The sequence below is a fragment of the Myotis nattereri genome, assembly GCF_964212035.1.
Source record: "Myotis nattereri genome assembly, chromosome: 3".
NCBI classification, from domain to species: Eukaryota; Metazoa; Chordata; class Mammalia; order Chiroptera; family Vespertilionidae; genus Myotis; species Myotis nattereri.
Genome location: NC_138077.1, coordinates 190270401 through 190296764, shown reverse-complemented (window position 1 = coordinate 190296764; position 26364 = coordinate 190270401). Strand labels below are relative to the sequence as shown.

General features: G+C 59.6%; 2 protein-coding genes across 2 annotated transcripts; both read right to left on the bottom strand.

Moving 5' to 3' along the window:
* Positions 1-1327: 1327 nt before the first annotated feature.
* Positions 1328-24589, bottom strand: BMP8B (bone morphogenetic protein 8b; the record flags this gene model as incomplete). The annotated part of the gene is made up of 7 exons (XM_081085879.1): positions 1328-1477; positions 3329-3439; positions 3995-4074; positions 4799-4993; positions 12962-13110; positions 13488-13677; positions 24256-24589. 7 exons carry the CDS (start codon positions 24587-24589, stop codon positions 1328-1330), a joined length of 1209 nt encoding a protein of 402 aa, XP_080942005.1.
* Positions 6386-11866, bottom strand: OXCT2 (3-oxoacid CoA-transferase 2; the record flags this gene model as incomplete). The annotated part of the gene is given in 19 exon segments (XM_081087998.1): positions 6386-6455; positions 9315-9330; positions 9333-9371; positions 9374-9384; positions 9386-9566; positions 9569-9607; positions 9610-9740; positions 9742-9812; positions 9814-9980; positions 9983-10066; positions 10069-10124; positions 10126-10174; positions 10177-10209; positions 10212-10238; positions 10241-10312; positions 10315-10358; positions 10360-10585; positions 10588-10635; positions 11863-11866. Coding segments are annotated over 19 exon segments (1368 nt in total).
* Positions 24590-26364: the final 1775 nt, after the last annotated feature.

Genomic DNA, 26364 nt, shown 5'->3' with positions numbered 1-26364 from the left:
ACAGGGTTAGCAAGTCAGAAATCAAATAAATACTCCCACTGCCTCGGCTGCTCCAAGGAGAACAGTGGTTTCCGGGAACCTTCCCACCCAGCTCACCCTAATTACTGCCTGTCACTCCCCTGGGACAGGGGCCTTTTCTTGGGCTCACAGGCCCCAAGAAACAGGACGGGGCTCCTGAGCAGACAGGGTGACGCAGACTTTGGTGACCAGCCTGTGTTTTGACAACTTATGGACACAACGGGTGCCAACAAGTCCCTACCCTGGCCCCACACCTGGCCACAGGCTGCCCGGTGTTGCAGACACATGGCTCTGGGTGGAATAGATTGCTCCTTAGCAGGAGACGGCACGGTTTCAATTCACATGCCAACTCTAATGTGCTGGAAGCGGCTGCCTGGAGTTCTGTGCTGATCACTTGAAATTCTATCCTCATTTGGTAGAAAACAGCATCAAGGTTGATTATTGATGCCTGTCATGCAGAAGAGAAAGGCACGTTATGTCATTTGTGCTGGGCACTGTCATCCTGGGCTACAAATGTGCGCCTGGCTCAGTAAAAAGATACTTTCCCACGGAGCTGAACTCCCAACGTTCAACACGATGACAGACAGTGGGTCAGTGAAACCCCAAGATTTTTTGTTTCTCCAAAGGAAAAATTTCAATGCACTGCATGCTGAGAAAGTATAGACAGATCTAGGGCAGGAAGACAGAAGAGAAATGCCATTGGCCTTAGCCCTTCACCATGCTGCTCGTTCAGCTCTTTCTGGAGTTGCCCCACATGCCTCCCTATGGCCAGCAGTTTGGTAATTCACATCTGAAAATATAGAGCACACAAGGCAAGTCCATGCTCTTTAACAAGTACCCAGAAATGCCTACTTTTCCCACTGGGAAGGGTAGGCAACTGGAGGTGGGCCAAACCCTGTCTACATACCCCCAAACCCTGCAATGGAGACTGGAGGACCTGAGCTGGCCACCTTGGGCTCCAGGTGCCTCTCAGGTCATTACACATCTGCCCACAGCCCAGGCCAGCAATGAGTAAGGGCAGGTCCTCAGAGAGCACTTTTGTGCTGACCCCAGGACATGGCTGGGGCAGAACCCTGCCTGATGACTCCGCCCACCAGAACTAAATGCCAGAATCTATCACAACCTCAGGCAGGGGAGGGGCGGCGGGGCCTGGAAGGACCAGCCCTGGCAGGAAGGAGGAAGGGGCATGGACATGTCGATCTGAGGACTCTCCGTGCCAGTCCTGTCTGTGCTCTGGCTGGGTTTGAGGGCCTCGGCCTCTGGAGCGGGGCTGACCTCGGCGGGAGGCGCTGCAGTGGCCGGCGGGGCCTCAGTGGCAGCCGCAGGCCTTGACCACCATGTTGCGGTGTTTGCGCAGGATGACGTTGTTGCTGCTGTCATAGTAGAGCACGGAGGTGGCGCTCAGCTTGGTGGGCGCGCAGCACGCCTTGGGCACGGCGTCTGGCTTCATCAGGTGCACCTGGCCGGGGAGGGGGCGGCAGGCAGAGTGTGAGCACTGGGGCCTCCTCCAGGACCCGCCCAGCGCCTGGCCTCCCGACCCCTCCCATCTCCAGCCATAGCCAGCGCAGTGTGGTGTGAAAATCTGCTCACCTTGGCCCCTGCCCTGCCCCGGGCCCTTAGGACACAGCTTGGGCACCTGTCAACTCCCTGCCATACCCACTCCCCTCAGACCCGAGGACCCTGCTGGTCCCCAGCACACAATGTGCCTGGTGGCAGGTCCCTATGCTGAGGCCCCTGCAGCACCCCCAGCCCACAGAACTCCTCCACTCTTTCCTCTTCTTGGCTTCTTTTAAAAAAATGTTTTTATTGATTTCAAAGAGGGAGAGGGAGAGAGAGATAGAAACATCAGTGATGAGAGAGAATCATTGATCAGCTGCCTCCTGCACGCCCCCTACTGGGAATCGATCCCTCAACCGAGGCATGTGCCCTAACCAAGAATCAAACTGTGACCTCCTGGTTCATGGGTCGCGCTCAACCTCTGAGCCACACTGCCAGGCTTCTCTGGGCTTCTGCAATGACCCTGATCATGCCTTGTCCACTTCCTTGTGTCCACTTCCTTCCCGTCTCCCCCTCCTGGCTGATCCCAAGAGTGTTCATGGAGCAACTGGATAAAGCCTCGGATTCCAGGTTCACCCCTGGGGGTTCAACACCGTCATTTCTCAAAGCACTTTTCACCCTCCTCACAGCTTCTCAGGTGAGTCTGACTCTGGGCGATGAAGGAACAGCGCACACAGGCCACGGGCGCTGGGGCAGGACTCGGACCAGGTGTGGTGAGCCCGCTCCCTCTGCCTGAACCGCTTCCCCACCAGGAAAGAGCCTGACTGTGGAGCTATTTCGGCCTCCACACAAATATTTATCCTGCGACTTGGCAGGATGAGCTGAGTTAGCACTGGACGCCTGGTCAGGCCCCACTCCGGCGGCCCGAGCTCTGGGGCAGGAGAGGAAGGACATGGGCTTCTGTCCGTGGGTGTTGGGGCCGCTCCGAGGGCCCAGGACCGCCCAGCCCTACGGGGGCTGCAGAACCGGGTGAAGCTTTCTGATGGGGGCCTGTCCGGCAGTCTGGTGGCTGTTCCCCCATGCCCACTGGTCCCGGGAGCCCCAGCTCTGGGCCAACCTGCCAGGAGGACTGTCAGCCGGGCACTGGGCTGGCGTGGGGCCCAGAGCCTCTCTGCAGCCACTGGGAAGCCCAGGCCTCTGCGGGGATGTCAGCCAGCCTGGACAGGGGGCCACTGCTCCCAACTTCCCAGCCTCCATATGAGGTGTCTGGGCTTGGCATTCGAAGGCCCACGTGACAGGAACCAGGCAGCACCGTCCGGGCGTGCCGGCCATGGGCTCTCAGTGGGGGGAGCAGGGAGGGCCTTTCCGACCTGGGACCCGGGGGAGAAGTCGGGCCTCAGGGACCTGGCCTTTCGGAGAGGAGAGCCCTGTGCACAAGGGCTATGGGTGACTCTCCCGACTCGCTGTGAGGAGGGTGGTGAGCACACACGCCTGTCTCTCACCTCGTGTGCACGTGTCACTTGAAGTTGAGCAATCCCGTGCACACGGGCACACGTGTTCAGAGTGCACAGGTGCCCAGGTGGGGTGGACGTCTGTTCTGTGTGTGTGCATGTGAGTGTGCGCACCAGCAGCGAGTCTGCATATGCAGCTGGCCACACAGGGACCTGCACGGGTGTGGGAGTTTAACGACACCTGCACTCAGCTGTGCACCAGCCAAGGTTCCACGTGAGAACCTCCGAGAGACGGAGCAGGTGCCCCCACTCCCCTCCAGGCGGCCCTCCCCGGGCCCGGGCAGCACAGGCTGGGTACTGACCAGGGACTGCACGATGGCGTGGTTGGTGGCGTTCATGCAGGAGTCCAGCGGGAAGGAGCACTCCCCCTCACAGTAATAGGCTGAGTATCCTTGGGGGGCGATGACCCAATCCTGGGTGGGGAATGGAGAAGGTGAGTCCCACCATATGGCCCCTCCCACTAGCACCTGTCACAGGAGGATTCAGGGCTGCCCCTCTCCCTCCCTCCCTCCCTCAGCCTCAGGGACCTGTCACTCACCCTCGGCCCCTCCAGAGCAGCCTCCCCGCTCTCCCTCCCCAGCCCCGAAGCCTGGCGTCCACCCCAAGACCCTCAGCAGACAGGACTGGGAACAAGCCCTGTGGTCCTCGGGGTGGTCCTCCCGCTGCCCCGCCCCCACCCTCCCGCAGCTGCTGTCACTGCAAAGGCTCAGAGGTGCGGCCACCCCGGCCTCAGGCTCCCTTTGTAGCGCTGGCATTTTATGGCTCAGGATGCAGACTGTCTCCATTTTCACAGTTTTTACCAAAAAAGGGCCTTTCCACCATAAAAGTAACACATTCTCCTTTTAGAAAACTTGGAAAACTCAGAAGAAAATAATATGAGAAAAAAATCCCCCAAGTCTACCCCCTCCTGGAGACACCTGACCTTCAGGGGGGTCGTCATTTAGGAGAGAAGGGAGAGGAGAAATTACCAGCCAGCCGAGGTCCTGGAAGCTGACATAGAGCTCGTGCCGACGGCACACCTGCCGACCGTGGGAGCCGTGGGCGCCATCTGCGGGGACAGACGTGGAGGTCTTTCCTGGGGCCCTGCTCTGTGCCGCGGCCACGGGGGCTCCCTGGGCGGGGACGCCCTCACGGGCACATTTGTGGGATAAGTGAACGATGGAAAACCAAGCCATTGGGTCCCTCAAAGCCCATCCCTGCTGCTCTGCTGGTGTCGGACCAGCTCAAGAACCTTCGATGGCTCCCAGTGGCTCCAGAGGAAGCCACGCTCCGCCCAGCCTCCCGCTCAGCCTGTGGGCCTCCTGATGCTCCATAAACAGCCCAGGGGACCTTTCTGCCACCAGGTGGCGGCAGCTCCTCCTTCCCTCCTGAGACACCTGCCCGCACCCCACCCGTCCTGCCACACCCCTGCACAGGTCACGTGGCTCATGTTGAGGCCCGACCCCGATTCTGAGGGTCTCGCCTGGTGGGGAGACCTTCGCCTAAACAATTGTGCATCCCGAAGGTGCCTGAGGGGGAGCCGCGGGCACAGGGGCGGTGCTGCCCGGAGGAAGGGCACCTGGTTCTGACGGAGGCGTCAGGGGGGGCCTGCGGAGCCGGGAGGCCTGAGAGACAGTGCCTGGCCGGTCCACAGGGGGCGCGGGGCAAGGGAGGGTGTCAGGAGGGTGGCTGGAGGGTGACCACTGGCTTGACCCCTTGTGAGGGCCAGAAGGTTCTGCCACCACCACTGGTCCTCGGCCTGCAGCCTGGCGCCCCGGCCGCCCGGGCCTCACCAAAGATCCCCGGGAGCTTGTTGGGCTGCGGCAGCTCATTGGTCTTCTTCAGCAGCCGCCTCCTCAGGGGCCTCACCGCCCGAGGGGCCCGGATGGGGCTGGGGCTCGCCCTGAAAAACGTGACCACGAAGGGCTGTTGGGAGCGCGGTGCCCGTCGCCCCAGCAGACCGGCCAGGCCAGGATCCACGCTGTGCCCTGCGACAGAGAGGAGAGAGGGCGGTCACCGAGGGCGGCGGCTCTGCCGTGGGCACAGCAGCAGCTCTGCCAGGGCCGGGGCGGGCCCAGGGGCCTGAAGGCTGAGGACCTGAGGCGGCCGCCGTGCCCGCTCCCCTCATCTGAAGACCGGAGTCCAAGTCCAGCCCCGGCCCCGGGCAGCGGGTCTGAAGGAGACCATGGGAGGAGGGCCTCGCGACCCCAGGGTCAGCGTTGGTGATGTCACAGAGCCACACGGCGGCCCCCCCTCGGTCTGGGGCCTCCTGGGCCCGAGTCTCCCTTCCCGCGTCCTCCTGGGATGTTCCTGTGGGAGGGTGGCGCCCGGCTGATGGGCGCAGCTCCAGGGCGGGGCTGGTGCTCACCTGCCCGAGAGCAGGCCTCACTGCTTCCCGGCGCCACGGACACACACAGGCTCAGTGGGCGGACACTGGGCCACAGTCCCAGGCCCGGGTTCACCCAGGTCGGTCTCATTCCAGAGCCCGTTCCTATCCTCAGGCCCGGTTAGTGGCTACAAAAGAAAGGAGGGCTGCGGGCAGGGCATGACGGGGCCCCGCCCTCGGAGCAGTGAGGTCTGCAAACAGGAACTGACCCACAGCCTAAAGACTGAGGCCGCTGGGAACGCTCACGCGCCCTGCAGCGTCCACTCCCCCGGGCACCTCTCCCCCTGCCCCTCCCCGTTCCCACGGGACCTCGCGATGCTCTCACTGTCGCAGCAACGTCACAACTGCAGGGAGACTTTAGAGAAAAAATGTCCCTCATGCACCACAATTCACTGAGCGATCAGCTGATCGCTAGACGTTGAGGTTGCTTCCTGGCGTTCATCATAAAGAAGAGGAGGAGGTAGAACCTCTTCACTTTCTTTCCTGTGGAATGTTAGCAGGAGCGTGATGACAAACTCATTTCTGTTTCTCAAACACGGTGACCACCATTCCACTTCCGAGTGCATTCCCCTCAGTGGTGCAGCACGGACACACACACATGCACACCCATGTCTGCACACACACACAGGCAGGCATCATCATGTACAGTGTGCAGACCCACACGTACGTAGGCCTATATACGCGTGCCATGAGCAGGTCTGACATGACCCCCATTGGACACCACAGGCCAAGGACAGTGCCTGCCCCACCCACACGCCTGCTCAGAGGTCAGCTCTTAACAGCTGTGCTCAGACCTGTGTCCATGGGCCTTAGTGAACTGACACCTGATGAATCCTCAGACCAACCTTTGACCTATGACATCACCTGCCACAGAACAAAGCTCTGGGCCCATCAGAGGCTCCACGCAGGACTGAACCTGCTAGGACAGGAGGTCGAAGCTGCAGGCGCTGTTGCTGGAAGGAGCCCAGACAGAAGCCATTTGGGAGAGTTTGGGTCATGGTGAGTCGCAGTCAGGAGGACGCAGGGGAACCACGAGGACACAGGCCACAAGACCCATGGACGCTCTGCGAGCAGAGGGGACAGGCCAGTGAGGCCAGGACAAGGCGGCCACGGAGCCATGAGCAGATGGGCGCCTGTCATCAGGTGGCACTGAGTGGAGCTCCACGGCCTGGCTGACGCAGGGGGACGCCTTGGGCCCAGCAGCCCCCAGCCTGTGTGTGCCGCTGCCCTGTCCCTGTTCTCTGGACAGCTCTGCCCACTGGGGCCCGAAGGACATGCCCGGGGGCTATGCTCACTGTGTGTTTTTCTTTATGCAACTGTCTGTTCGGGGATCTTATTGGGGTGTCCTGGGTGCAGAGAGAAGGACATAGCAGATCAACTAGCAGCACCACTGCGGCAGCACGTCACCGAGGCAGCCTGTGGGGAGCCTGACTGAGATCCTGAAGCAGCTGATCCTAGGTCCCATTTCACAGAAGCAGAAACCAAAGCCCAGTGAGAAGCACCTGCTCAAGGTCCAAAGCAGGCTGCAACCAGCCAGGACACCCCCAACCACCCCCAGCACACCCTGCAGAGGCAGGTCTGGGGCAGGGGGACCGGACTAGGGGACTGACTCCAGTCTTTCAGACGGCCTAACCTGGGAGGCCTGGGCATGGACCCCAGGCCCTCCTTCCAGAGCCCAGAGCTCCCCTCCCATCATCTTGAGCAGGGCTCCCTGCCTTCTCCTGGCTGTCTTCTTGGGCGGCCCCTCGGCTGCCAGCTCTGACAGGCCCCTTTCCAGAAAGGCGGAGATGGGAGTTTGGGAGCCTCTGGGGCCCAGGTACCGCCTCTAGACCTGACCTGTGAGGTGCTGGCAGGCATGCCGTCCCCTTTGCAGTAGATGGGGTATGCGAGGCCATGCCTGGAGCTATGGGCCACACAGGATGGAAGACGCTGCTCCTTTGAGCCAGGTGGGCCCCATGGGACCTCTAGCCTCATCCATATCCGAGGCGCCCCATCAGAGCCCAGATGCCTTGGCAGCTCCCCTGCCCGATCCTGTCCTAATTCATGCGCCTCCCAGCTGTGCCAGGCCAAGCCTCTCCCCAGGCTTCCTTCTGCTCTGGGTGCCCCTGCAGCCCCTGCTCCACCTCAGCCTGAAGTCACGGATGTGACCCTGGTGCCACGCTGAAGGTCACTCGGATGCCTGGTCGAAACCCTGGAGGGCATCCCAGCTGTGGGCCTGGTCTGCTTTTGTCCCTTAGGCGACTTCATCGCGTGAGGATGGGAAACCCAGTCCTTTTCCTCCTTTCTACTGCTTAACAGCCCTGTAACTTGTCGGCCCCTGGGAGCCTCTGCCTGTCCCACACTGCCACTGGGACGTCCCGACTCCCAGGGCACATCTGCCCAGGAGCCCCCAAAGGTGTCTACTCCATCCCACCCACCCCCATCTGGTCATGCCCTGGCCTCTTCCCCCCACACCCCCAGGCTGTGCCCACGGTGAGCACTGCCTCCCGCCTCTCCATCCCAGGACCTGTCCCTTCCTGGGGATGAGGCCCCTGCGAGGCCTCCCTGAAAGGCCTTCCTTGACCAGCTGGAACTCCCTGGTCTTACCCAGGGGCTCATGTTGGTCGTGCGCCCCCTAGAGCCATGCTTAGGAAGTGCAAGCTCCAAGTCCGGTTTTAACGCACCCCTCGGCCCACCCCCGCCCCACACACACCTACGAACTCACTTTTTTCTAAGTCTTTGAGACTAAGGATTCAGGATGGAATCCCTCAGGCCCCTCTTGGATGACAAGAGAATATTAACAAGAGGCCGGGTCGGGCTCCACAACAGAGACGGAGGACAGAGAGTCAGTTCAGGAGGACACAGGAGCACTGGGTCACGGTGAGAAAACCCGTCTGAGTCCCTTGGTTAGGTTTCTAGAACTCCTCCTAGCTGAAGCCACAGCCCTTGGCAACACACAGGGGAACTGTCTATGGAGGAAACCCTGGTGGCACCCACAGCCCCTCCCCTGCATCCTCCCACGACCAGGTCACGTCCCCCGGCGCGGCCCTCCTTTCCTTCTGGGACGTGCACTGAGCCACGCGGAGGCGGCGTGTGGGGAAGAGGAGGTGAGGCTACAGGAAACACAATCCAGCCACAAAATGAAAGGCCCAGCAGAAAAGTCAGATGGGCCAAAGGAGACAATCTTTCATTTAGGCAGCATGTCTTCCCACCAGGACCTGATATTTATGGGTATTTTTTTTTGTTTTAAATTTTTTATTATTATTATCCTCACCTGAGGATGTGTTTTTATTGATATTAGAGAGAGGAAGGGAGGGAGGAAGAGAGAGAGAGAGAGAGAGGAACCTCAATCACTTGCTTCCCACACGCGCCTGGACCTGGGTATATGCCCTGACCAGGAATCAAACCCACGACCCTTCTGTGCACGGGAAGACGCTCCAACCAAGGGAGCCACACCAGCAGGGCTGACGTTTACACTTGCATGTTTTCACAGGACTAGTGAATGGTGCCTTTGCTACCCTCTGGGTGGGGTTACTCCCCGCCCCGCCGACATTCATGAGGGAGGAAACCTTCCCGTGGGGTCCCCTCCAGCTGCACGGCTTTCATGTAAAATCACAGTGAAGAGGCGTCCGAGCCCTGGACGCCTGCAGCAGTGCTTTCTGAGGGCCCACAGCGCACACAGACAGACGCCTGTTTTCCTTTTGTTTTGTTTAAAGTCCCTTCCCTCTGGAGAGAACAGTGTTTCTGGTGGTAGGAAGCCCGAGGGGCCGGGAGAAAACGGGTCAGGCTGCTGGTGAAATGGACCAATGTGATCCCGGACTCCTCTGGATGAGACCCTGAGGTTAAAATGAAAGACACGCCTCTGTGAGCAAGGGCTCCCTCCCAGGGGGGCTGTGAGCTGCTGAGGGGCCTGGCCGTGGTGAGCCGGCAAAGGCGCCCCGCGCGCTCTGATGTCCTCCGGGTTAGGCCTTCCCAGAGCTCAGCCAGCGCCAGTCCTTCCCCTTGTGCACGTCACACGGCCTTTTCCACGATGATTCTGTCCACGCACCGCTTCCCAGTCAGGGGTACTGAGAACTTCTCCAAGATGTGGGGTTCGTTGGCCTTGGTGCAGTGCTCCATGGGGAGCACTACTCTGGCCTTGATCCTGGACACCAAGTGCACCGCACCCCCCATTCCCTTCACCTTCTTTCCGGGGTCATCCAGGTAGCCAGGTCACCGTATTTGGAAACCTGCACGGTCCTAGCTTGGTTAGGTGGGTGTGTCCCCCTCGGATCATAGCAAATGAGTCATCGCTGGAGAGAAAACAGCCCCTGGGAAGAATGATGGCGGTTTGCTTGCCAGCACTGATGAGATCTGCATCCACCTCCTCTTAATGGACGTGGACCCACGCCTGGGACTCCATCTTCACTGTGAAGGTGGACAGTTACATTGGGACGGATATATAGTTGCGACCAGAAGAGGGGTTCCTATGCCCACATTGGCATACATGCCATCCTCAAATTCAAGATCTTCCCGTTTGATGATTTGAGCTGTTACATCATCCGAAGACCTAGCTTTTCCATCTTTCTCTTTCTGGATTGTTAACCACTCAACTCTTTTCTCAAACTTTCCCCTTGTACCATGTGACCTACATGAATGTCTTCTGGGGCAAACAACCCCACACCCACCATTTCTTGAACCTCCACCACGGAGGTTCGGCAGCTGTGCACGTGGGCAGGTTGAACTTCCTGGCGCTCCCACAGGAGATAGCGTTTCGCCAGTGTTTTCCACCCTTGCACCAAAGCAACATCCTTGGTGATGGCCGCTCCAAAAGACAGTGATGCCTGTGAAACTCCTCCCCTCTCTGGGCTGGCTCAGGATGGCCACTGGCCGCTGTGACAGTACCTGATGGGGGCGCCTCCTTCCTGAACCTGAGTCCCGCTGGCCCTGGGCGTGTAGAAGGCGGCACCCCAGCCCCGCCTGCGTGGATGCGCTCAGCCAAAGGGCCCTGGAGTCACCTCCAGCTCCAGCTCACCCGCCAAGAAGTGGTGCTCATAGAGCGCGTCTTGGCTCACATACGGGCAGACCATGCGATGCAGGTCATCTGCTTGGCCACCATAAAGGCCCAGCCCGCAGTGGTCCACGCCCACGTTGCTGCTGATCATAGTCAAATGCTCCACTGGGGTCTGAGCAGCGCCCCTAACATTCTCCAGAATCGCACAGAGCCCAAAGCCCCAACCATGATTTTCACCCCATGAGAGATGTCCTTCACAGCCTCCACGATCCCTTAGAACTTGGCGCAGGTACAAGCGCTGACGGTGAAGCCGCACAGGCAGCCCTTGGCCCGTGAGGACCGTGAGCAGCCGGTGGGGACACAGCCCCTGAGCAACGCGGCCAGGAGCCTGCCAGGAATGGGCCCTGGCAGGGACAGGCAGCAGCCGGCCATGTGCGTCCCAGGCCGCAAGTCACAGAGCAGGGAGGGCTCCGGGCTGGGGACGCGCCAGCCTGCTGGTGCCACCAGTCCGCCCAGCCTCCCTCTCTGATCCAACCCTGGAAAGGTGGACAGCCACAGGGCCTGGGACTGGTTCTGGGGCTCATGAAGGTCCCCAGGGGGCGCCCCTCAGGGGAAGGCTCAGTGGCAAGTCCCTTTCCGGCTCCATCGCTGAACTTCTTTCCCAGGTGCCTGCCCAGTTTCAAGCCTCTAAACCCACTTTTCTGTTTCACTGGTTCCCAAACCTGTGTCCCCAGCGCACCTGTCCTGGAATGACATTTTTGTGGGCCTCAGCCAGGGCTACCAGTGAGCCATTCCCCACTTCAAACCTGCCCCTCTTCTATTTTCCCCAACTCAGGGAAGAAAAAAGTATGTATTTTAAAAACCCACTGGCACACAGAGAACAGACTGATGGTTGCCAGAGAGGAGGGGAATTGGAGGGTGGGGGCTGGATGAAAAGGGGAGGATTAAGAAGTGCAGATTGGTAGTTACAGGCCCTGACTGGGTTCTTCAATGGTTAGAGCATTGTCCCCACAGGCCAAGGTTTCCCTCCCATCGGTCAGGGCACATACAAGAGGCAATGCATAAATAATGAAATTAATGCATAAATAATGAAAAAGCACACTGATGTCTCTACTCTCTCCCTCTCTCTAAAATCAGTAATAACAAAAATTCAAATTGGTAATTACAAAATAGTCCCGGGATATAGAGCACAGCATAGGGAATATAGCCAATACTATTGTAATAACCAAGTATGGCGTCAGGTGGGTACTGGAAATATCGGGGGAAGACTGTAAAGTATATGATTGTCTAACCACTATGCTGTCCGCCTGAAATTAACAGAAAACCATATGGACTGTAAACTGTAAATTAAAAACAAAGCCAATGGCTCCGTCCACTTTATTCCCGACCCCTCTCCCCACTTGTCTCCATTTCTGCTGCTACCAGCCGCCCAGCCCTCACCTGGACACTGGCTGCCGGGGCCTCCCTGGCTTCCCTTCACTCTTGCCCCCACAGCTTACACATCTCCTTGCGGTCAGGGTGTATGCTTATGCATACAATAAATAAAGCTTTTACTCACAACAGTTGAGATGTAGAAAAACTTGCAGAGGTGCTTGTACAGAGAATTCCCCTATACCCAACGCAGTGTCCCCCGGGAAATGTTAAATCTCAATTACTATGGTACATTTGTCACAACGAATGGGCCGGTATTGATACCTTCTTAACTCAACAGCATGATTTATTCAGATTTCATTCGTTTCCCCAGGTCCCTTTCCTCTCCAGGATCCCATCCAGGACCCCAAGGGCACGGAGTCATGGCAACGCCTCAGGCCCTCTGGGCTGTGCAGTTCTCGGGCGGCCCTGTTGTTGGTGGCCTTGCCCGTTCAGGCGTTCTGTAGGCCGCCCTTCAGTTGGGTTTGTCTGATGTTTTCCTCATGGCGACACTGGGCCATAGGTTTGGGGAGAAGACCCCCCGAGGAGATGAGCCCTCCCATCCCCCCATATCCAGGGTACACCAGAGCCCAGTGAGTTTCCATGGGAACCTTGATCGCCTGGCTGAGGTGGTGCTGGTCAGCTTTTCCCAGCGTCCAGTTCCCTCCCCTCCCCCTGCACACTGTCCTGGGGAAGCCAGTCACCGAGGGCTGCCCACACTAAGGGATGGGAGTGACGCCACACCTCCTTGGGGGCTCCTCTATGCAAAGCTAACTCAGACCCTGCCGCCCTCCACTGCTGTGAAATTCAAGAAGCTCCCTAAAAACTCCACCCCTTACGCTGGCTTACCCTAACTCAGAATGCCGCTGCCTGCCTCTCTCAGCTCCTCTCCCTCTGACTCTCCCTGACCCCTCTGCTCCAGCCCTGTGGCCCCTTGATGTAGTCACACAGGTGATCCGGGGGCCCACCTTCGGGCTTTCTGTGCCCACTGCCTGGGATAAAGGAGGCTCCGCCCCTAAACACCTGGTGGATGAATGAGGCCTGAATCCTCCTTCCACAGGCGACAAACAAGGCCTGGAGGGTAAGTAACCTGCCAAGGTCCCCGTCAGAAAGCTGCAGAGCTGGGGTGCAACCCGGACCCTCTGATCAGAGCCCGGGAGGAGGTTCGCTGCCTGACCCCGGCCTTACCGTCCTCCGTTTCCACGTAGAGGCGGAGTCCCAGGTCCTTGCTACGGTTCAACAACCCGTGGTCACTGGCTGCTGTCACGTCCAGCACCAGCCAGCCCTCGTCCTCAGCTCGGAGCGTCTGAAGATCCAAAAAGAACAAGTCAGACTCCCTGTGGATACGAAAGAACAATTAACCGAAGCCGGCACAGCTGCCTTTGTGTTTCCTGTGCCCACCTGGGGACCACTCCTGGGGCGTCGGCCCTCCTGGCCCTGAGCTGGGCGCCTCACCGCCTCATCTCACTGCATCTGCCGTAGAAAGGTGCTGCCGCCCCCGGGGACAGAGGGGAACTGAGGCTTGGGGGCTCAGTGACCCGTCCCAGGCCCCACAGCCAGGACGCCAGGGAGGGGGTTGAAGCCAGGGTGCCAGGGCCTTGGGCCAAGCATCTTCCTCTTGGAGGGTGTGCTCCCAGGAAGCCCCCGTCCGTCCCCCCGGGGTTGGGCCGACACACCCACAGAGTTTGACCGGGAGGCGGGTGTGGGCAGGCACCTGTTGGCCCGCTCTCTGACCACCTCGAACATGCTGACGTGGAGGGTCCTGTTGAGCAGGTGGGTGCTGGGCAGCTTGTAAATCCGGAACTCGGCAGCTGTGACCGCCTCCCCCGCCGGGATCTGGGTCAGGTCAAAGCGGAACTCCTTCCAGGGGGGCTCCTGGTGGCCCAGGGAGCGGCCGAGCTCCACTGCAAGACAAAGCGGGCTGTTCGCTCCTGGCTCTGGGCTCAGGCTCCAGGGTGGCAGGGCCCGTGGGAACCAGGGGCCGGACAGCCTGGGAGAGGCATTTCCTCCCTGGGGAACGGGCTTGCCCACAGGCTCTGCCCCCAGTGCTGACAGGGCCCGGAGCCCGGTAGTGAGGTGCCCAGCACAGCACCTGACGCACAGTGGGGCCAACATGGGCAGCTTCCATTTCTGGCCCCCAAGCCTCCGACCCAGCAGGTCCGGCCCCGCCCCCTCTGTCTCTGGGCCCACAGATGAGCAGAGAGGACAGGTCCCTCCTCTGGGAGATGGACGTCAGACCCAAGGAGAAGAGGCCGAGTGGCGGCAGGGACATGACTGAGTGCACTTCAGAGGCCACCAGGTGTGTGGATGGGACGTGGGACGGTGAGCGCTCACAGCTGACTTTGGAGCTGGGCCTTGAGGGGTGACAGTGAATTTACCACGAGGTCACGGGACAAGAATGCTGCACAGGAAGGGACCAGTGTGAGCAAAGGCCTGGAGCTGAGAGATGACAGCACAGACAGGGAGACAACAGCCATAAAACACAGCGAAGGGCGAAAGGGTGGCAGGGTCCTCTTGGAGCAGGTGAAGGAGGAGGGAGGGCCAGAGGGAGAGATGGAAAGAAACAAGAAGCAAGGTGGGAGTGACAGCTCCTGGGGAGACCAAGTCAGTGCGGGAGTTGGAGGTCCCGTGGTGTGGTGGGATCTGGGTGGGCTTCCTGGAGGAGGTGACATCTGAACTGGCCTCAAAGGATGGGATGACGGAGTCTTGGCAGGTGGGGAGGTGGCAGGGAGGGCTTTCTAGGCAGAGGGGATATCGAATGCACAGGTTGAGTGGGCCAGGGCCACCCACAGATCAGAGGGGGGGGGGGTACGGGCTATGAGTCTGGCGGTGGCCTGACTGAGAAGAGTTGGAGTTCGGCCTAGGAGCATGGCTGTGCCTCTGGCCAGTGGGGGGCCAGGCTCCAGGCAGCAGGGAGCAGGGTGTGGTGTGGAAGCTGTGCATGGAGGTGGGATGAAGCATGGGCTGGAGGGGGACCCGAGGTGGCTCCGTTGCGGGGCCTGGTCCAATACTTTGGGCAAGAGGCCGCTTGTGCAGAATTAATCCCACATGCCCAGCTGCCGGAAATGCCCAGGACAGTATATTTAGAGCCGTCTCACTTTAGCCTCTGTCACTTTCAAACACTAAAAATCTGTGTTTCCGGAAAGCAGGGGCGGCAGCCGCCCAGCACCTTCCCCCAAACCCAACACTGAGATTTTAATTACATGTCTGAGAGTCTTTTTAAAAAGTCTCTCTCTGGCTACCGGGCTCAGTGACCACAAGTCACCAGGCGGGTGGCAGAGGCGGATGTGGGAGCACGTCCTGTCCTCGCGGTGGGAACCTGGTCCAGCAATGGCCGGGCAAACAGCTGTGCTGGGTGGGGCCAGCAGACACACATGTTTGGGCAGGAGATGAGTGTTTCATTCCCAGACCAGGGAGGAGAGGAAATAGAATGCCCATCACCAGACAGGAAGCTGGACATGTAGCAAATGCCCACGGGGAGCCAGGCTGTTTCAGAGACACCGGCGGCACCGGGGTCCTCCCGCACAGGCCGAGAGCGTGGGGGGCAGGGTCCTCGGCAGACACACGCACTCGCACAACTTTGGTGACAATTCCCGCGCGTTCGGGGACCACGCAGACCGAGTCCACTACGGGGCCGTGTGGGAATCCCGGGTCCGCGGGACGGAACAGGCCCCGGCTGTTGGCTGTCACGGGGTGTGGCACAGAGGGAAGGCGTGTCGTTCCTTCACACCCTTCAGCGGACGGACCCTCTCAAAGCACCGCTATGTGCACCTATCCCCAGGCACAGTGGGGACTGGCGGGCGGGTCACCGGGACTCTGTCTGCAGGCCTGAGCTGATTCCCATGTTGGATCCGAGGACCGAGGGAACCAGCCGCAAACCTGCCAGCTCCACGTGGGCACCACGCCGTGCGGCCCCCTTCCCTTGCTGGGTCAAGAGCACCTTGTTCACCTGAACCAACTCTCGTTCCAAACTTCCGTCCTGCGTTTTGATAAACCAGCAGGAGCTCCAGCTCAGGAAACAGCCCCCCTGGCTGCTCCCACCAAGCCCCGGAAGATGGGACATTGTTACAAAAATGCTTTCATCAAAAGTTGGTGCAATTTCCTGATGCATGGAACTGGGTAGAGAGAGAGCAACTTGTCAGCGGGGAGGGTGGGAGAAGGACACCTGTGGTCTTGCAGCTTTTGCAGTTGCTTTGAGTTCGGAGAGGTATTTCCCCAGGCAGTGTTCTGAGAAAGCATGTTCTGGCCTCGATTTCCTCCTTGTTAACTGTGCAGATCAGGCTGCTTTCGCCAGTGAGGCAGCTTCGGCAGCTTGGAGTGCAGGCCCGACCTTGCACCCACCAGGCATGTACTTCCTCTCTGGGCTTCGTCTCCTCTGTGAACTGGGAATAAAGATGCTGCCCAGCTTTCCTCACGGGCCATGAAAGAGCTTTGTAAAGAAGCAATGGACTGGGCGGGGTGGCCACTCAACAGGAGTTTAGGATGAACCTGACCTGCAATCTCCCAACTTTGTGCTAAGATGTGATAGTGCCCTGAGGCCATGTCCGAGATTCCAAAGCCACGGGGTGGAGGGAAAGGGGGACTCTGAATGACGTTTTTCTGTACTCATTTATTTATTCTTTAATTTATCAAGTTCAATTTATCAACAAATATATCAAATTCTTACTGTGTGGCTCGGGCCAGTGTGGCTCAGTTGGTTGGAGCACATCCCATGCACCAAAAGGTGGTGGATTCAATTCCCGGACGGAGCACACACTTCAGTAGCAGGTCTGATCACTGGTCAAGGCCCATGGGGGAGGCAGCCAATCCATATTTCTTTCTTTCTCTCTCTTTCTGTCACTTCCTCTTTCTCTAAAACCAATAAACATATCCTTGGGTGAGGATTTTAAAAAAATTCTTATTATAGATCAGTGCCTGTCTGGCCATGGAACACAACAGTAAACAAGACAGAAGTCAGGTCCCTGCACTCATGTAGTTTACGGTCTAATGGGGAGGGAATATAAACAACAAAACAAGTAAAAGAGGGGATGCCATCTATTGAAAGTGGAACAGAGAGGGCTGTGGGGTCAGGAGTAACGGGAAAGGTGTGGGCAGTGCTTTTCTTAGGGTGGTCAGTATGGCATCCCTTTGAGAAACAGGTAAGAGCGGACGTAAACGTTCACACACGTCACTGGTAGGAATGCTGTGGAGAGGAACCTGGCGATACCCTCTTGCAATACCCTAGCAAAATTGCATATGAATTTATCCTTTGACACATTGGTCCCAAGGACAAGATGGCAAAGGATGAGAAGCCATGTGCACGAAGCTATTCATTGGGCACAGAACACAGACAAAGCTACGCCTTGCTCAATAGGAACCTCTACATGTTTATTTTCCACAAAATTACAAAGGCTGCCCAAAATGTTCACACACGGAACCAGCTTCTATCTGGGGAAGCAGCACACAGATTTAGTTTCTGAATTGCCTTAATGTGGCTTCCAGAACAATAAACAGTCCTGAGTCACTGTGTGCTAATGGGACCCTGGCCTTCTCCTCCAGTCCAATCACACAACATCCGGGTCCCGTGTTTGCAGGAAAGGCCCCCGTGAGCAGGAGGCAGCCTCCACAGCCACGACCACCATCAACATCCTGAGGCCCTGCACCTGCCACTCACAGGCCAGACCTCCAGATGCCACACCCTGCACCCACCAGCCCGACACCAGCAAAGGCTTCGGCTATTTTCGTGCCTGGGAGAAAATGTAGTCACCCAGATGACCTAAGTCTATCTTGTTTCTGTCCAAAAAGTAAGACTGCAAAAGACCCACTCTTGCTCCGGCCCAGAGAGGCTGTTAAGAGAACAGAATCTTCCGACCTGCCCGCCTGTCCTTCCTGCCCTCAAACCCTTCCCCAAGCCTGGCAGGGCCCCAGGAGGGGCCTAAGCTCAGCTCTGTGTTCCAGGACCTTCCTGAGCTGGCCCAGGCCGTCCACACGTCCAGTTGGGAACTGGAAAGGCCCGGTTCCCAACACTCTCTCAAGCCCCCCGCCCAAGAAGCCACTGTCTTCTGGGTGGCCCCATCCCATGTCTGAAGGCTGCTTTCCTCTCCGTCCAGCTGAAAAAGCCCCTTGTCCTCCTCTGACCCCACACAGATCAGCCTGCTGGTCTCGCCCTTTCCCCCATCCCAGGGGCCCCTCTGCCCCCATGGACAGTGAGCAATTTGAGGGCAGGGACCAAGCAGTGTGAAGTGGAAGGAGGAGGCTCCGTCCCCTTCTTCCCAAGAGCTCCTGGTCCCCAGGACAGTGGCCCAGGGCCCAGCACCCCAGCTGTGGGCTAGGGCACTGCTGCTGGTCTGGGAGAGGCTGCCTGTCACGGTGTCTCCATCAGAGGCCACGCATGTGTTTCACTTTCCTGTGGGACTTGCCGGCCTCGAGGCAGAGGGCAGCTCAGGGTCCCGGAGGCGGACGGGCTGGGCCTGTCTGGCTGGTCCTATCTGTAACGGAGGCCGACGGGCCCACTTCAGACCTAAAACAGACCCGGGTCCCCTCGGCCGGTGCAGGCCCACGGGGGAGCCGAGGAATTGATCACCTATCGATTCTGCGTCCTGAAAGGCTTCCTCCCACCAGAAATCTCAGCGCTGCCGAGAGGAGCCCCAGGTTGCATGGCTGCGGTATTTTTAGTCAGTTCTCATTACTGACTTTTTTCAGAGTTCTTTCCATAAATGGCTCTGCACACATAATTACCGTCCGGACCTCAGCCGGCTTCAGACCCCGAATTACAGGGGACACCGCACACTCCACCACATCAAGCCTGCCAAGGCCAAAAATAGATCCAAGGGGCTGTGAGCCAGGGGGAGGCGAGTCCTCAGTTCAGACCCGGGGAAGCACTGACCTGTGGGCGTTTCCCAGAAAGATGTGGTCACATCTCGGGGACACGCCTCTCTCCCGTGGGGAATGTGATCCCTGAGGAGGTGGCCGCCTGTGCCTCCTCTCTGCGCTCACCCCTGGAGGAGCCCCCATCGGGAGGCAGGGGATGGGCACATTCTTTGGTCAGAGCTGCAAAAGCCTTCAGGGCGACCCTGCACAGATGGGGAAACTGAGCCCCAGAAGGGCAGAGACTTGCCAGGGGTCACAGGTCAGGTAAGGGTCCTTCACATGGACTCTGACTCGAGCTGCTATAAAATGAGTGGCCTAGGGTTCCTCTGGGCGGCAACACTGGGACGGGGTCACCTGTCTTCAAGGTTCTTCTCTCAACAGGTGCCCTAAGATGCCTGTTGCAGCCACCCCCCTCCAAGCAGGACCCTGCAGGGACCCGGGATCCCAGGGGAGGACCCAGGGACATGCTGCACCCACTGTCAGTTTCTGAAAAGACAGAGAGCGCCGGCCCTGCTCTCCCCACCGCCAGGCCAGGCTCCTTCCCCGGGTCCCGGCCCTGCCTCCCCCCGAATTCCTCTCCTTCACCTTTGCCCACAGAGACGGGTGCATGGCAGAGGGGGCAGGAGGGAACATGAAGAGTCAGATTTGGTCCCTGCTCCCAGGTGGTTCATGGTCTCCTGGGGAGGAGGATAAAGAGGGTAGACACACCCCTGATCTACAGGCAGAAAGTGACTAACAACCAGGAAGCATGGGGGCTCTAACCGTGGAAGGAGCCTGGCTCTTTGGGAGGAGTGGGGCTGGGAAGACTCAGGTTTATGGAAACACCTGTCTACCCCCTTTAAAAACAGACACGGAGGTGAGTGTTGTCTATGCAGAGGGTATGACACGAGCAAAGGCACTGAAGTAGGATGTGATGTATCAATCAGCTCCCATCTATGAAGTCCCATCCGTGAGGCGGGCATCCAGCTGGCCTCACTGCACGTTTCGCTCAGTCCTACACACACGGGAAGGTAGGCCTCGTGCACCTCAAGGTGTCTTAAGAGTGAGGAAGTGAGGGTCAGAGACTCTAATCTAAAAGGAACCTGTGTAAAGTCTCACGGCTCCCAAGTGGCAGAGTCGGGATGAGCACCCGGTTTGATACAGCCACGGAGGGAGGAGTCCAAGGATGCTCAGAGCAGCTTTCTTCATAACCCAAACCAGAAACAAGCCACGTGTCCATCAGTAAGAATGGATCCGTGTGGTGTGGTCATGCAATGCAATACAATTCATTCACGTGTAAAAAATAACTACAGATACAACATCGTGGGTGAATCTCAACAATATCATGTGGAGTGAAATATGCAGAGGGTATCACACACAAGACTATGCACTGTAGGATTCCATTCACATGAGCTGCAAAGAACAGGCCAAATGAACGTGTGGTGACAGGAATGAGACGGTGGCTGCCTGAGGGGATGGCTGGTAGGACTCCCGGGGCCCTCGTGTCATATGTGCCTGTGTGGTCTGAATTTTGCGTAATGAGCATGTGTTATTTCTGTAAACCCCCAAACAACAGACACTTTAAAAACAGGATTCTCAGTTTACAACGTACATTCAGCCCAGTCCGGTTCAGAGGCCCTCACTGGGCCTAATGATAGGCCAGGCCCAGGGCGGGTGGAGAGGCAGCTTCTACGTGGGAGAAGAGCAGAGGCTGTACAGGCCGGGAGACCACCTGCTGTGTGGCCTTGGGAAAATCAGGGAACGTCTCTGAGCCTCATTCTTCTCCTTAGCAAACATGTGACAGTAGCTATGAGATGGCAGTGAAGGGACAGATGTGGAGGTCTGGGCTGAGGTCGCCCCTGGGTGTCATCTCACATGGTCCCTCAGCAGCCCCTTACGGTGGGTACCGTGAGCTTCTCCATTTTACAGAAGAGGAAACTGAGGCTCTGAGAGGGGGACTGGAAAGTCCAGATCACACTAAGCGTAGGCAGCGGAGGCCAGATGCAAACTCTGTCTGGGTCCCAGGTCAGAACCCTGAGCCCCGTCCTGTCCACTCCCCCTGACCACCCCCTCCTCTGTCCAGATGGGGGGGCACTGTCTAGACTTGACAGCCACCTCCGTGGCTCCTGTGTTTGTCACTTGTCTTTCCCACTACAAGGCCAGGCCCACCAGGGCAGGGACTTGGCTTTGTTCACTGTCATATCTCAGTCACTACAACTGTGCCTGGCACAGAGCAGGTGCCACACGACCATTTGTTGAGTGAATTAGTGGAAAAAAATTGGAAGAATTCCCTAGCGAAGAACCAAAGAACGTGGCCTGGGGCTCATGGAGGTAAAGAGTCAGCCCTTCAAGGTCACAGGGCTGAGAAGGACCTGGGCCAGATCCCCGACTCCCAGCAAGCCCCGCCTCTCCTGTTTGTCAACACCTGTCACCCGAGACCCAGGAAGAAATCAGTCTGGTGCAGGGAAGGGTCAGGACGAAAGTGAAGATGGCTCTATCGTTTCTGGCTGGACTTCTGCCTGCAGTGTGTTCGTGCCTCAGTTTCTCAATGGAAGAGGAGCCCGTCACCTGCTCACATGAGGTGAAAAGGATTCTGGGAACAAGCAGGGCTGGTCCTGCCTGCCTCTTTGCTCCCTCAGCAGGGGCTGGGCCGACCTGCAGTGCCTGCGGTGCAGCCGGTCACACCTGTGCTTGGAGGAGAATGGACTGTTTTGTGAGAAGGTCTGTCCAACAGAGCCACAGGGTCAGAGCTGGGAGGCCCGTTTTTCTGACACCATCACTACAGACTGGATGGGAGACCAGAGGCCCAGAGAAGAGGTATCTGAACCCGGGTGTTGCTCAGCTCAGGGCTGTCTCCTCCCTAAGCCCAGGTGACACCAGGGGAGGTTCTGTCTTCTCCACCTGGGTGTCTGCTCCCATTACTGTGTTCCGGCCATAGGAAGCCAAGTTTCTACATGGATGAGATTGCCAGGCAGGTCAGGCAGGGCCGCCAGGTCTGGCCACAGAGGTCTAGGAGAGGCCTATGGCCACTGGGTCCCACAAACTGCCACTGATGGTCAGGGACCTGGCCGGCACCAGGCCTGGCTTCCCAGGAGCCAGATGAGGCCGACAGGAGAGGAGGAGCAGGAGGCAGCAGGTGTGGGAGCCGGGGCGTGGGAGCTGATAGCACAGCGACTCTGCTATTAGACTCCATGTGGCTCAGGGGCCTGGGGCCAGGGCCTCCAAACAAGAAAAGAGTCCTGCGAGGTGTCTAATCCCCACATCAGTCTAGGTAATTACCAGTTGAAACCACTCTCACTGAGAGTTCTACTAGTGCAATTAGTGTGTCAGAATAAAGAAGTCACTGACAGCCGGCTGGGCCCGCCCACAGCTGGGCTTCCACTGAACAAGGACCAGCTTGTTGATCCCACCGGCCTTAGATCTTATGAAACACACAGAGGTGGTGGAGGAAGAAGCTGGGGTTTGGAATCCTCAGCCTAGATGATGACATGGACATGCTGTGTGGCCTGGGCTGGCCATTCAACCTCTCTGAGCCCATGAAATGAGGCTGGCAACACAGCTTCGCATGGCGCTGCATGGATGAAACAAGGAGTTCTAGAGCTATGGACGTTCAAATGCTAGAGTTTATTCTAAAAATTGGTGGAAACGCCTTTGGCTGGCTTTTAAAATCTGTTTCTGGGTTTCACATGCGTATAAGACACATGGGACTTTCCTGTCACATCTGAACCAGGGCTGGGAAGTAGCTGGGAGGGACCAGAGTCGGTGATGAGGCCCAGATTCACCCTCAAAGAGGAGCTGACTTTCCAAGTATCAACCAATCACACCACGACTCTGAGGATGCTCTGATCACTAGGGGCCCCTTTTATAAGGAGGGGCCTGCGGCTCAGAGAGGGGAGGGACTTGCCTAAGGTCACACAGCAGAGTCAGAGGGGGCCAGGTCTTCCTGCGCTCAGGGCCCTGCTTGATCCACAGCAGCAGCTCCCATTAGGGCTGTGCACGTCTTGACCCAGGGGCCGCTGGTTGAAGCAGGACATGGGCTGGGCGCTGACTCACTCTAGGAGATGGCTCCCTTGGGGCATTTTCCCCGTGACTCCATCCACAGCTCTTCTTGGTCCCGAGCCCTGGGTCAGCGTGTCCCCAGTACAGAGCTCCAGCCTCAGTTCCACATATTCTCTGTCCCTCGTCCCCACCATGCCCTCTAACCAGGGAGGCAGCATCCAGAACCCAGTGACCCAAGTCCTGTGCCTGGCACCGGGCTCTCTGCAGAAGTTAACAGCTGCCTCCTACTGCTCATTGCCCCACCTCAGCCCACCATCAGCCCTCCTTGGCTGTGCCCTCTTCCTGCCCTCCTGCAGGAAGCAAATGGCTGAGGACCTCACAGTTCCTGCTGCTGCTCCATCCCCTGGTTCCTCTGCCTGGGCCACTCTGAAAGCTCCCTCCACCCTGAGAGCCTGGTGCCCCGACAGCAGACATGTCCTTAAGGACCAGAAGTAGAGCCAAGCAACCTGGGCCTGCCCTGGCTGGGCTGCCGAGAGGCCCTGCTATCCCAGCTGTGACAATGCCTCTCCCCGCTTCACTGTCCTCATCTGGGATGAATGTCATGGCTGGTAACTGGGCTCTTGGGAGGACTGGGAGAGGCTGTGGCTGGAGGGAGGCTGGTGGCCTTGGCAAGGTCCTCTCCCTGCTCTCAGCCCCTCAGCTCTCCCCACCTCCCCACCTCGAGCCAAGTGGCAGTTCTTGGGTCCCCAGGTCCAGTCTGGTGTCTTTCTGAGCCCAGGCCCCTGCCCATCACTGGCCACAGACAGGAGGCAGAGGGGACGGGGGACATGATTGAACATTAAGGAGAGTTTAGTAATGGAAAAGGTATTTCTGAGAACTTTAAGGGTAAATGGCTCCAGATGTGGCTGCAGAGGGGAAAGCTGGGCTTTGCCTGGGAGAACAGTGAGGTCCAAGCTGCCCGTCGGGCCATGGCACGGGCCTGGACACACTGCATGTGAAGCGGGTCCCAGGCTCTGGGCGTGGTGACAGAGCACAGACTGCCCCACTGAGCTGAGGCTGCGCCTTCCCACCTGGTCCTGAAGCCACACCCCCGCCTACAGGCTGCCGGGAGGCTGCTGTGGACTCAGGACACTGGGTGCTCCCTCGGCTCTGGTCACTTTGGTGATGTGCCGGGTGCTCTACAGTGAACTTTGTCCCTCTCCTCCTACTGCCCTGATCACAGGACAGCATGGCAGCCTGTTTACTCATCGTCTCCCAGGACTGGACTGCCTTCCCGGCACTGCCCAGGTCCACCTGACGGCACATGATTCCTCCCTTTGGGTGTGTTTGGCGGCGGATGACTGTACTCGCCCTGGGACTCGAATTCCTGCGTCTGCCCCGCCCCACCCACAGCTCACGGACCCCCCACCCTTAGACTTGGCCCCGCTGACCCAGGCAGCCCCCACTCCCCTGCGGGGCCCTTGTCCACCACACGGTCACTCCTGGCTCACCGCCGGGGCACCCACTGTCCGAGGTTGGGCACTGCCCCCTGCAGCCCGTGCTCCTGCCGAGGGGCCACCCTGGGGGGCCCGGACCCGCTGGCTTCCCACGCGCGCATCCTCGCGGAGGTCCCGGGGCCCCGCGGATCACCGCCGCCCACGCGGCCCCGCACTCACCCATGTTGACGAAGCTCATGACCAGGTCGGCGCGGCCCAGGCGCCGCTCGCGAGGGCCCCCGTCCTCGTCGTCGTCGCCGGCCATGGCGTGGTAGAGGTCCAGCATGAAGAGCGGCGCGGACGCGGGCAGCCGGGCGGCGGCGGGCGGTGCGCGGGGCCGGGGGCGCCCGGGCAGCCCGAGCACCGCCAGGATCTCGCGCTGCAGGTCGCGGCGCTCGCGGGGGCCCAGGCGGCGGGGCGGGCCGCCGGTTGGGGGGCGCGGGCCGGGGCCGCCGCCGCTCAGCGCGCACAGCGCCAGCCCCAGGAGCCACAGCGGCCCGGGGCGCGCGGCCATGGCGGGCGGGACGCCGCGCTCACCCGACGCGCATCCGCTTCGCCGCGGCCCGACGCTGAGGCTCCCCCGACGGCGCGCGGCCGGCCGCGCTGGGGCCGCGGGACAGGACGGGCGGGAGGTGCCCGCGGCGCAGCGCCGTCCCCAGAGAACCCGCGGGCACCTGTCGCGGCTCTGGGCCGGTGGCGCGGACGCCAACACCTGCGGCAGCAGCCACTCGGGGACTGCGGGCCGCCGGCTAATGTGTCTGCCGCCGCCGTGCCCTGCAGCCGGGCCGCCGACGAGGCCGCGCAGTCCAGGCGCTCGGGGAGGTGCGGACCCACGAGCCCCGCTCAGCACAACCCGCGGGCTCTGCCGCGCGCCCCGCGGCTGCCAGGTCCAGCGCCCGGCCTTCGGGCCCCGCCTCTCCGGGCCTGGCCAATGGGGGCGCGGGGAGGGGGCGGGGCCAAGGCCCAGAGCCCACCTTCGCGGTGAGAGCTCGGAGTCGTAATTGATGTTGTGGGCGGTGCGCCCGGGAGACGCGACCCGGTGGGTGGTGGGCAGGTCCGACCAGGGAAACACAGCTCAGCTGTCGGGGTCGGAAGGGTCGTCCCGGGCTGCCCTCGCAGCCGCTGGCCACGCCATCGGGCGGTTCGGGGCCGCTGTCCGAGGGCTCCAGGGTAGCGGCCGGTCAGGAGAAACCGAGAACCTGCGCTCCCGCAGGGCGTGTCCTTGCGCGCCCTCCCGCGGGCGGGAATCCCGGGTCTGGGTCTGGCCAGCGAGGGACCCGGCAGCCCCGCCTTGGTGGGCTGTGCAGCCCCAGAACCCGAAAAGAGGCCTCAGTCTCGTCTGGAAGGGCCCCGTGAGTGCCAGCCAGGCCCGCAGAGTGGGCGCCTGCTTCCGCCAGCACAGCTGGGCCCAGGATCCCCGCCACCACAGCTCCTGGCCGGCCTCCCGGCGCCTTTCCGCTGTCCCCTTGCATAAATTCCTGGGGGCCTTTCCCTCCTTGATGGCAGCTCAGTCTCTGCTGCCAGTGCGCCCACCCACCTGGCTCCCGCGTGCCCCAGCCAGCGTCCCAGAAGGGCCGCCTTCGCTGGTCCAGCGGCTGCGCGGTCACCACCAGCTGTGCCCTCTGAAGATCCTGTGGTGATACAACCAGGAGAGGCGCACCTGCCTCCACCCTGCGGAGGCGCTCTGGGGCCTCCCTCGGCGCCAGGGAACAGCCTTTGCGCATCTTAACTGGGAAGGCCCTCCGCGTCTTCCACCCTCGGCGACACTGGGCATTATTGTTAAGTATATAATTAAATAAACCTGCCAACATGCAGGCAACGCGGCTCCCTGCTGCTGTAATGTGCACGTGGGGCCTTGCTGACGGCTCTCTCCTTGAAACCCTCCCTCCCTTGGCTCCCAGACACCGCTCTCCCGCTTCTCTTCCTCCCCCCTCCTGCCCACTTCTTCGGCGCTGACAGCCCTTGGGCTCTGTCCACTGTCCTGTCCTCCCTCTTAGACTTGCATGGCGATGAGCGCATCCACCTGAGACCTTAGTGCCATTAGAAGTCATGCCTGACGCCCAAATACATCCCCGCACAGAGCCACTCCTGGAGGTTAGACGTTACAGCCAGTCGCTGGTTAGACACGACCAGAGCCAGAAACCTGGAGCCGCTGCAGTTTGTCTGGTGGCAGTTTGTCTGCTGACTCTACATCGAATGCTTCTAAATCCTGAGCCTTCCCACGCCCTCCTACACCACGTGGTTCACGGAGCATCTTCTCCACCCGGGAGGGCCGTGACAGGCTTCCAA